Source organism: Ruditapes philippinarum, unplaced genomic scaffold (assembly GCF_026571515.1).
Source record: "Ruditapes philippinarum isolate M1 unplaced genomic scaffold, ASM2657151v2 ctg372_1_1_1_1, whole genome shotgun sequence".
In the NCBI taxonomy this organism is placed as follows: Eukaryota; Metazoa; Mollusca; class Bivalvia; order Venerida; family Veneridae; genus Ruditapes; species Ruditapes philippinarum.
The window spans coordinates 414,214-425,723 of NW_026858913.1; the positions used below are offsets into that span (position 1 = coordinate 414,214).

The following is an 11,510-nucleotide window of genomic DNA, read 5'->3' on the forward strand; positions in this document are numbered from 1 at the left end:
ACTAAAACATCAATATATTAAAAAAAAAATTAAAAAAAAGTCGTACGTCATATATTTTGTAGGAAATGGCGCGTGAGTCACTCACGCGCCATTTCCTACAAAATAATGGATCTTCAAAGATAATTTTGCATGATAATCATACTGGTGCATCATGAACTAATCTGGCGATATACTAGACCTAATAATAGATAATAACACTATCGCTTACCGGTCTAAATTTAGTCCAAAACTTCTGTAGTTAGGCACTTTCAGTAGTTATTTGCACTAATTAAGATCTAGTAATTTCTTAAATTTTCGGACATTACATGGCACTAAAAATAGAGCCTGTGTTACGTCAATTCCGGGTGTAGATGGATACCGAAAATTAATCTGGTTCCCAGCGTACTCTGGCGTGGCTTGATAGACGTAATACATACTATATATCTATCTATCTTCCATATAGTCAAACCCCTGCTGGGGACCTAGACTTGACGCGCGTCAACTGACAAGAATGTTAGTAAAAGAACTAAAATAAAAGAATATAAAAGTAATGGAAATGAGTATATTGTTAAAATATCATGTGTATGTGTTGAAATCCCCACACTTGAGAGACATTATATATATATATATCTTATCTATAAGTTAAAATCCCAACACTTGAGAGTCATAATACATACATCTTGTCTATTTGTTGAAATCCCAACACTTTCAAGAGGGACATTATAGAAATATCATGTCTATACGTTTTAATCCCAAAAATTGAGAGATATAATACATATATCTTGTTTATACAAATATCTTTTCAATATGTTGAAATCCCAACACTTGAGAGTCATGATAGAAATGTATTGTCTACACATTGAAATCCCAACACTTGAGGGACATTATCAGAAATATCTTGTCTTGAAGTTAAAATCCCAAGACTTGATAGACGTAATACATATATCATATGTATGTGTTGAAATCACAACACTTGAGAGACATATTACATATATCTTGTGTCTGTGTTGAAATCCCAACACTTGAGAGATATAATACATATATGTTGTCTATATGTTGAAATCCCAACACTTGAGGGACATTATAGAAATACAATTGAGAGACATAATACATCTTTCCTATCTGTATGTTGAAATTCCAACATTTTAAAGACATAATATTTACATCTTTTTATATGTGGAAAACCCAACACTTGAGGGTCATTATGCAAATATCTTATCTAGACATTGAAATCCCAACACTTGAGAGTCAATATAAAAATAACTTGTGTAGACTTTTAAATCCCAACACTTGAGAGACATAAAACATATATCTTGTCTATATGTTGATTCCCAATACTTGAGAGACATTGTACATTAATCTTGTCTATATGTAGAAATCCCAACACTTTAGGGTCAATATAAAAATATCTTGTGTAGACGTTTAAATCCCAACACTTGAGAGACATAATACATATATATTATATAGACATTGAAATCCAACGATTTGAGAATTATTATACATTCATCTTGTCTATATGTTGAAATCCCAACACTTGAGGGTCAATATACAAATATCTTGTGTAGACGTTTAAATCCCAACACTTGAGGGCTATTATACAAATATTTTGTCTAGACATTAAAATCCCAACGCTTGAGAGACATAATACATATGAGCCGCGTCACGACAAAACCAACATAATGGGTTTGCGACCAGGATGGATTCAGACCAGGCTGCGCATCCGCGCAGTCTGATCAGGATCCATGCTGTTCGCTATCAGTTTCTCTACTTGTTAAAGGGTTTTCAAGCGAACAGCATGGATCCTGATCAGACTGCGCGGATGCGCAGCCTGGTCTGAATCCATCCTGGTCGCAAACCCATTATGTTGGTTTTGTCGTGACGCGGCTCATATGTATTATGTCTATATGTTGAAATCCCAACACTTGAGAGTCATAATACATATATTCTGTCGATATGGCGAAATCTTAACACTTGAGGGTGATTAAAATATCTACTTTGTTTTTATGTTGAAATAAAAAATTTGAGAGTCATAATACATGTACTAGCTAGTATGTCACGGTTCAGAACTGATCACTATTAAGGGGAATTGGTGTGATAAGCGGCCAGATAGCTCAGTCGGTAGAGCCGCGATACGGTATTCCGAGGTTTTCGGGTTACTGTCCCGGCCAGACTGCACATTTTTCTCTCCTTGTGACATTTGGGGCCCAACAGGGGATACCGTGATGGTATAAACTCCGAGTTTAATTTCACATTGTTGTCTGTACCCATTTCAATATAGCGGGGGAGTATAAAAATGTGCAGGCTGATCGGGACTCGAACCCGGGACCCTCGGAATACCGTACCGCGGCTGTACCGATTGAGCTATCCATCCGTTACCCAATATCTCCCCTAAATAGTGAACAGTTTTGAACCGTGACAAGTATATACATGTCAAAAATTGGAATCATTTCTGTTTAATGTGTCTGTGTTTTCTTTAAATATATATAAAAAACAATATACTTTATAAATTATTTTTACGTCACAAAACCTTTTGTATGATTAAAAGTTGAACATAATGGCCAATCTGTTGTAACAAAATTTAAGGGATTAAAACCGATTCCGGTAACTTTCATCGCGCAATATAATGTCTGCTTTCATTTTCCATGTATAATAATGCTATTTTAAAATCACAATGATTATCATAATAATCTAATATCATATACATAGCTAAAAGCAATGTTTTTGCGGAGCTTTCCCTTTGCTGTCTTTGCAGTATTATTTGCACTTGTTGCATAAATATTTTATGTTTAAAAATGAACATACTAATAGAATGTATGAGGTTACGGGAAATCCATGATGAGGTCAACTTCGTGAATTTTAAATAATGATACTTCTAAAAAGTAAAATAATTTATTAGCATAGTTATAAGCATAGCATTGCTGAAATTTAAGGTATTAGGTAAGATTTATAAAGCATTATGGCGCGTTGTCGTGAATTGTTTATTTATGTTGTAATATAAGTAAATAAAGCAGATTCTACATCTCCCGAAAAAAATATAGTAGAAAATGCTTTTTTAAAATTTCCTTCTTATTTTATATGGGCATCAAATTCAGCGTGCGAGAAACTGCTGACCAGTTAAACATATAATAAAAACTACTGCCCAGTTAAACATATGGTAGAATCTGCTGACCAATTAAACTTATTATAAAAAGTGCTAACCAGTTAGATATATAAAATATATTATATTTTTCCGCAGTTTCCATTTAACTGGCCAGCAGTTTCCTATTTACTCTCTATCGTCAGCTAATTCGTCAGCGGTTTAGTTTACAGCGGTATTTCCTCAAGTGTTGAGATTTTATCACGCGTATGTTTACCTCAACTGTTAGATTATAGTCAGACCCCCAAAAAATGGCGACCTCCAGTGTAAGTACAACGGATAGGAAAAAGTATAAATGTTTGGACCATTGGCTGAAATTACAAAATAAAAGTTGTCTTATAAGCCTGAATCTGTAGCGCAGCAGTGATTTTGTCATAGATTTATTAATTTTTTGAGCAATTGCATTTTGATTTACTGTTATAGTGTTCGGATGATGCGAATGTAATGCCAATTTCGGATACTAAACCAAACTATATACGCTTGTAGATCTATCATAAAAATATAGTGAGAACAACTTTCTACGGTATTTAAAACTTATAGATACATTGTGTCCTAAACTTGGCAACAATGAACTGGATGGTATCCAGTGATACCCCTGTTTTATACAGATAATACTTCATACTGGAGATATGACAAGTGCATTATCATACGTTACCTTATCATACAGTCTGATTTAGCCAACACTGTCTGCAATTGCGTCTTATCAGTAATGTTAACCAGTATGAAGGGGGACCAAGAAGCTTGGGCAGTTTTGTTCATTTATACTAATATTTATGAAAGTTATGTTTTGACATAGATTCGCTGGTAGTATAAGATCCAAGTACATGTATAACAACATAAATACCGTATTTTTCATTGAACGTTGGATAGAGCTCCTATCCTAACTTTAAAACCAGCACAACAAACTCAACTTCTAAAATGTTGACATGTCGGGTGAAAATTGTTTCGTTTACATATTGTATACAATTAACTTTAAAGGGACTCGCTTATGTTTTTGTAACTTTAAATGAAATGAAGTGTGGCGAATCATTGGGATTGTTAAACCCATGTTTTAAATTATTTGCCACCTTTAGTTTGCATACAAAATACATTTTGTACAATAATTGTGTTTTTTCTGCTATTTCGATATCATGGAGTAAGATAATGAATAAAATTCAGTGTTTTCAGATGCATAATTGTGAAAACTCATTTTTGGTTCCAAAACATGAGTGAGTCCCTTTTAAAGAGTTTCTGTACATAAAACCATTATGCACCAGTCAATTGTAACCACGCCCCCCCCAAATCATTTGACCTTCAATTATTTCAGGAAAGAAGAATTGCAGATGCAATAACAAATTATAATATACATGTGGGAGCCAAGATCTCAACTCTGAAAGAAAATCAGAGAAGTGCTGTAAAGTATTTAGTTGAGGGCAAGGACTGCAACAATCTGCAATTTTTGTGACTCTCAACTGTGTATTGAATGGGATTTTTCTAATTTAGCAATAAATAAGTGAAAAATCTCAATTAGGTTCTTCAGCACAGGAACAGATTTTGATGCACAAATAAAAGTTTAACAAAGTGTTCTTGTAAAAGATTTTTTTTAAATTACTGAAACATTACTTTCTAACCAAGTGTTCATTGTGTCATGCATAATAAAATGTAAATGCTCATGTACAGTACACAATACATCATCATATTTTAATTACATATTATGTTTAACTGTACTAAAATTATGATGTGTTGCTCAATTACAGTTAGTTACTGTATCAATTATTGTTCAAAGTTCATAATGTAGCATCATTTTGTGATGTAGAATCCATTTCAATATATCAGCCATATTCAATTTCTTAATAGGATTTTTTGGTATTTTTTCAGAGATTCAGACTGACGACCACACACTTCCATGAATGGTTTTATTTGTCTCAGGTCTCTGATAATTTGTTTTTCATCCTCGAATGAAGATAGTTTTTTGTGTTTGTGAGCACGCTGTACAACCCCAGTTTTTTTGTCAAAGTTGTTTGATATTTCCTCCATCCCAAAGAAAGCACTACTTCTTTTTACCAATGATTTATCAGTCACATTTGATCCCATTGACCGTAAATGTCCTTTGGTCAATCTTACAATATGTTCCATTTGAAGATCTGCAGGAATGATAGTTCTGCCAGTGTTAACAAACAGTCCATAAATGCTTTCATTTGCTTTTTTTTTCACTCAAGAGGGCAAATTGCTGACATAACAGTCTTAAAATCTCAAGAGCATATTTTGACTTATTCTTATGGCCTTTCAACACCAGCATGATATACTTCATGTGACAGAGCAAACGAATCCGACTTGGTGATTTCACAATGTCACATAGTTCGAGAAAAATGAGTCCAAGTTCCAATACAACTTTTCCATATGACAATACAGCGTCAGTTCCATTAACATCCACATCTTCACTTGATATGTGCCGCCTGCTTTCAGATACTATGTTTAAAACAAGTGGTTGTACAAAAGTCGTCATCCAATGCTTTATTTCATTGTTTGTCATATTTTTGTGGTCTGGGAGATTTTCTAGGGCTGTGTCAGTGTTCTTCAAATCAAAATACTGACATGTTGCTTCGACAATGTACGCCCTTTTGAATGAAACTGCTAGGTCTCGACAGCTATCATAATGATTTTTGACGTCTTTACCTTCAGCATGTTTTCGCAAAAGTCTTACTTTCTGTGAGTAAAGTGTGAATGGCTCTGTACAGTCCGCTTTGTAAAGTATGTCATAGAATGTTGCTAAAACAGTCATTTGAAGATGGAACAGCTCAAATGTTATTGGAGATAGATTTTCAAACCTCTCGGATGCAGTCAGGGCTGCTGCTCTTAGTCTTTTTGCACCAGAAAACCTTTCTCTAGTGAGCTGGTCACCCCCTATGCGAATTTGAGGAACTTGGAGTCCAGAACCTTGATATAAGGTCTCACCTAAATCTTGGTATGTGTCCAAAATATCTACAACAGCAGCATATTTCTGTTCATTTTATGCTGTATTTGAAGGGGTATGACTGTGTTTTTCAGTTTCATTTTCAAAGGTGTTCCCCCTTGAATTTCATTACTTACAGCTGATTTGGCAAAATTTAGCCATGGAAAAAAGTCTGTTAATACCCTTGAAACAAGAATGCACATATCACTTGTTATCACTTTCCAGTCATTATCATGCATAATGAATTGCTCGGCTGGAAGTTGCTCAAGGTTGCACTGGGGTATTGTGTCTGAACAGTCATTGAATGAAACATTTTGAACAATGGCAGCAGATCCAAACCAATGTTCCATATGGCCAGCTTTACCTGTACTTTTTCTCTCGTTCGTGACTCCAATATTGAAGTTAATATTGTCTCTAACTATTCGAAATTTCTTGCCCTCTTGTATGGAATTGATCAGCTCAGTGTTAAAGCTGCCTGATATGGCTGACATAGTCTCCAACATGCCAGAATGGCTAAGTGATATACCCAGAGGCTGTAGCCGGTCATACACCTGTTGGATAGAGAAAACATATAAAATAGATAGTGTGTGTGTTGAGGATTACACCATATTACATCTCCTTACATTGAAGGTCAGTCTTTTTGGTTCAGAACAAGTACTAATTTAAGTTCACTGCAAAAACGTACAAGTCTATATTTAGTATTTATTTGTACAGGTAATACTTATTTTTTACATTTCTAAGGAGCACCAACTGTCATCAGAAAATATGCCCCACCTAAATGTACGACAACAAGTTTGGTGATAGGTGGTTGTATGTTAAATGCTACAAGTGGACACTGCAAAGACAGTTTCAATGGTCCTTTCTCTTGAAGGACTGATGCTTAAAAGCTGGTTATGAAATATAACATAACAGTGATTTATAGTGAAAACTTTTTGTAAATTAAATTAAATAATTAATGACTCCTGGCTGCTTTAATATCAAAATCATATTCAATTATAAACATAAACATGATATAAAGAGACCTATTGAAGACTTTGAATAGAAAAAGCCCTGGTCTGTCACATTTACCCAAAATAGGTTGTTTCTTTGACGGTGATATCCTGTGGCCGAACTTCATTAACTGTTCAAAGTGAAGAGAAGAACCAGCAGGTGAACAGGAAAACATCAGCTAGAACTTGGAATGTAACTGTAGAACATGAGAAAACATCAGCTATAACTTGGAACTTAACTGTAGAACATGAAAAACAAGGGTTTCAACTATAACAAAAGCAATTGGATGCTGAACTATATTTAAAGTAACATGCTTCGAAAACTTCAAAAATGTCTTATGATATTATATACATTTATGTGTGGTGTGCATATACTGTATCTATTTTAATTTGTATGACAGTTGTCAAGTTCTCATTTAGTGTCATAAATTGTTTCCTTATCAATGGTTACAACTGGAGAATATATAGAGGATATTTGTTTAGTTCAGTGTAAGATCGGAATATATTTCCCGAGTGAGCACCAAAAGGTTTATTTCACGAGTGGCGAAGCCACGAGTGAAATATGAACTTTTGGTGTTCACAAGGTGAAATATATTTCGATCTTACACTAAACTAAACAAATTTTCTTTTTATTATATGCAAAGAAACGTTTAAAAAAAGACATTAAACCTAATACTGAATGAAAAGCGCGCCAAATAATAAAACAACGTGACGTCATTTACGACGTCACGTCATTAAGTTGGTACCCAGTACTGTGCACGCTGGTATTTCACTGAAACAATGTAAGGGGCTTAAATTCAAAACAGTGAAATTATCAAAGTGGTAATTTCACTGTTTCAAACAGTGAAATTACCAGTTTTATATCACTGATATATTTCTATAAACCACCGAAAAGCATGTAATAAATACCTCATAGTAATGAAATAGTAGGGTTCATACATTTATGCATGTTTGTATATCTATAGGCATGTTTGTATAGCACTATTACGCATTTAGAATTTAGAATTTTTTGTTAGTGGCTTATTTATAAGACAATTCATTATAACAGAAAACAAACAGTTGAGGCCAAACATTAACTACCAGGCCTGCAACAATTCTGAAACAGTTTTGCATGCACAAACCATATACCTTTTGGTGAGTCTGTTCATTTGCAAGTGTAACTGCAACAACCTTTTGGACACTGGACAATTCATGGAACCTCTCTTTCATCAGCATGCCATATACTGTACCCAGCACTGGCACAACAGACTCTGTTGCAGCTAAATTTCCAATTTTTCCAGTTGGAAGTGCAACAGCAAGTAAAATTTCAGCCAGAAAAGTTTGCTTGTCTGTCATTTCAGCTACAATATTGTCCCAACTGAAGGTTGCTAGATTTTCATATTGTTTTTGATTTAAAACACTCCTTCTGGTTGCACATTCTCTGGCCTCCATTTCTACGTCATATAGCACAAGGCACTTCAATTCCTCTGCAAGAGACGAGCTCATTAATCCTCTGGCAATTTGTTGAGGACTGCCTCTACCTGTTGCAAAATAAGTAACCACCATTACAGTTCTTTCCACAGTAAGACAACTTGAACAGCTGATTTCCATCAATGCCTGTAGTCATGCAAGATTTCATTCGTAATAACAATTTTTAATACCTAAAACTTGTTTTATTAGCCCAATCTTTCAACAGTTTAAAAAGGGAAATCTGATCTGGAATGAATTAAAGCTGAAGCTCTGCCTAACTCCATATAATAAGTGTATAAAGAATAATTATGGTTTCTGTTTTTTAACTTACAAAGCAACTCCACCAAATGAGCCTTTTCACCGTCCTTGAGCTCAGCATAATGACGAAGACGTCTTAAAGCAGCCTTGTGAATAGACTCTGCACCCTTGCCAGCTTTTTTCTGGAGTAAGACAAAAATCAAGTTGGATTGTCTTGGAAAACTTGATTTCTTGTAACAAGCAGAATACTTGACAACAATCAGTCATTGGAAAACCTTGTGCAAAAAACTTGAAAGAAAAGTGGATTGAATCAAAATTAAAAAAATAATTTTGCATTTATCTTAACAATTGTTTTACTAATGGCACATACATTTAATAGTGACAACCGAAATATTAATTGCATTTGCAATATTATCTTGCTTTGATCAAGGGCTCTTATTCGGCCATTTGAATTAAGATATACACACAAACATTCAATTTAAAGCCCACATCATAACATCATGTGTACATGTATAACATCTAAAATGTTCTAATTTTTGCTGCTTAGCATGAATTACTATGTATATCTTCAGATATATCAGAAAGTTTAAATATTACAATAAGAATTTACAAAGTATTTTCTATTTAAAAACAAAATATTTAAACACCTTACAATATTATTTACCTTAAGTTCTTTTTTTTTTGGCTCCAAAAATATCCATTCACCTTCCTCATGATCACTTGACCTGAAACTGAAGAACCACAGAGAATGAGTGTTGGTATATCAATAACCTGATACCTGACACTCTACAAATTGTAGAGTCAACATTAACATTTTTCATATACATTATCTAAGTGTTATCATTTTGGACCATTAAGCTAACTTTTTTTAACGTGCACTGGTGTAAAGCAATGTCACACGGGGCCCCAATTTAACATCCCTCACTGATTTGCTTGATACATCAGTTCACTTATTGCATTACCCATTCACTGGTGTCCATTACATACCTGTATATGGTTTGGACAATGTTTCAATATTTCATTACCAACTGTTAACATTCTCAACAATTTACCTGGTAGATATAGGGAGCACTATGTCAGTCTGAGTTCCTTGATCCACTGATTTCACTATTTCTCCTGAAGAGGAAGGGATCTGTTCAGTGATGTCCAGTCTCTTAAATGCATTTTTGCAGGAACGGCCTGTTAAAAAATAAACTCATTTACAAATATGTTTTTTAAAAATGAGTTACCATGTTCAGCGTATTAAGAAACTATTGTGCTATCTATCAATTTAATACCAGAAATCCACATCCATTACAGTTGTATTACTAAATGTTTTTATAACATGTTCAAAGGCTTAACAATGCTGCAGAAATGGTGAACTGTCTATATTAAAGTACAAAATTGTTCATAAAAGCCGAATTTCCAATAACTATCTGTCACCATGGAAGCAACATGGATAACAGTATGTTCAAAATGTATTCAACCACCTTCATTTGTTCCTATCACAAGTGTGTGTCACATTGCCATTGAATACAGTAATGTACATATTTTTATTTTTAACATTTTTTTTCATTTTTTATAATTTATTTATTTTGGTCAATATGATGAATATAATTATGTCTTATGAAAAATTATTCCACAATTTTTCATGAAAGAAAATTACTATCTTTATTTATACAATAATTATACTAATTTTTTTTCATGAAAAATTGTGGAATATTTTTTTATAAATATGACATTGAATCACTATCTTGACCAAAAATATAAATAATAAAAATATAAAAAATATAAAAAAATATAAAAAATAAAAAAAATATATTCAGGCAATATGACGAGCGCCTGTGGTTAAACTAAACCTGAAATAATTTCTCTTAAAACTCGTAATATGTTTATCTTACCTGTCCTTAGATTCACAGGAAATTTGACATTCATTGCCTCGGCACATTTTGTCCAGTACATAGTATCTGTACCATGTTGCTCATTACATCTTACATACTGGTGAAGGAACTCCTTTTCTTGGATCGACCAAGGGCAATGTCTGGCCACACGGTCCTGTAATAAAAATTAGTTAGTTTTTTTGTGTTTTTCATTTTTAAATTTAACATTTATGTTAGGAAAACTATTTCGAAACATCAAATACATACCATCTCTCCCATTTTTTTCTACCTTTAATATATATATTATTTTTTATGTTCTTTAGAAAATAAGTCCAAAATGCTAATAGGATTTTTCAAACAAAGAGGTATTTCAATGGTTTGTATTAAATAGCATACAGATATACAGAATATCCAGAATATACAAAATCAGAAGTTTACCTCACACAATGATGTGCGTTTAGACACCTGAACTGGAGTTTTGCCTGTTGGTGTGCTGCTCTCTCGTTTCCGTTTGGATTTTGTTGGCGTTTGTTTGAGCTTTGATGGTGACTTCACATATGAGTGCTCAATACTGTCTCTCACAATTTTTGGCAGACGTTCTTCTGGATCAAACCTCGGATATGTGTGGTCCATTGTAAATATTGTTTCCCTGTTTAATGAATATTTGTATATATTATAATGCCATACTCAGAACACTTAAATCTGACTAGTTACATGTATGTGTATTCAAATCATAAGTAAACATAAACTGTGTTCTGAAAAAAAGGTGAACACACAAAAAGGTGAATTCTTATTACCAGATTTTACTATCCGAAATACCTATATTCCGTTCATTGTCCGAAACCTATACAACTACGTAAACATCCGATTTCCAAACAAACCAAAGCTAACCAACACTACCTAACGAT

The 11,510-nt window shown here is 33.6% G+C and overlaps 2 protein-coding genes across 4 annotated transcripts in view; both read right to left on the reverse strand.

The window, feature by feature from the left end:
* LOC132754670 (baculoviral IAP repeat-containing protein 7-like) overlaps nucleotides 1–336 on the reverse strand; it is a 132,425-nt gene extending 132,089 nt beyond the window's left edge. The window contains exon 1 of one of the 2 annotated variants that reach the window (XM_060745328.1): nucleotides 209–336. The gene's annotated coding sequence lies outside the window, so the exon portion shown is untranslated. The remainder of the gene's footprint in view (nucleotides 1–208) is intronic. The other variant, XM_060745327.1, reaches the window with a different exon arrangement.
* An 8,084-nt stretch (nucleotides 337–8,420) lies between these two features.
* On the reverse strand, nucleotides 8,421–11,251 carry LOC132754671 (uncharacterized). 2 transcript variants are annotated; one of them, XR_009629112.1, is made up of 5 exons: nucleotides 11,041–11,251; nucleotides 10,624–10,777; nucleotides 9,796–9,922; nucleotides 8,817–9,474; nucleotides 8,421–8,556 (listed from the first exon to the last, which is right to left on the reverse strand). XR_009629112.1 is itself a non-coding variant. In XM_060745329.1 (4 exons), exons 1-4 carry the CDS (start codon nucleotides 11,233–11,235, stop codon nucleotides 9,330–9,332), a joined length of 621 nt encoding a protein of 206 aa, XP_060601312.1. In that variant the 5' UTR covers nucleotides 11,236–11,251; the 3' UTR covers nucleotides 8,731–9,329. The 2 variants fall into 2 exon arrangements, 1 of the variants encoding a protein (XP_060601312.1); XM_060745329.1 differs by lacking the exon at nucleotides 8,421–8,556 and having other exon boundaries at nucleotides 8,731–9,474.
* Nucleotides 11,252–11,510: the final 259 nt, after the last annotated feature.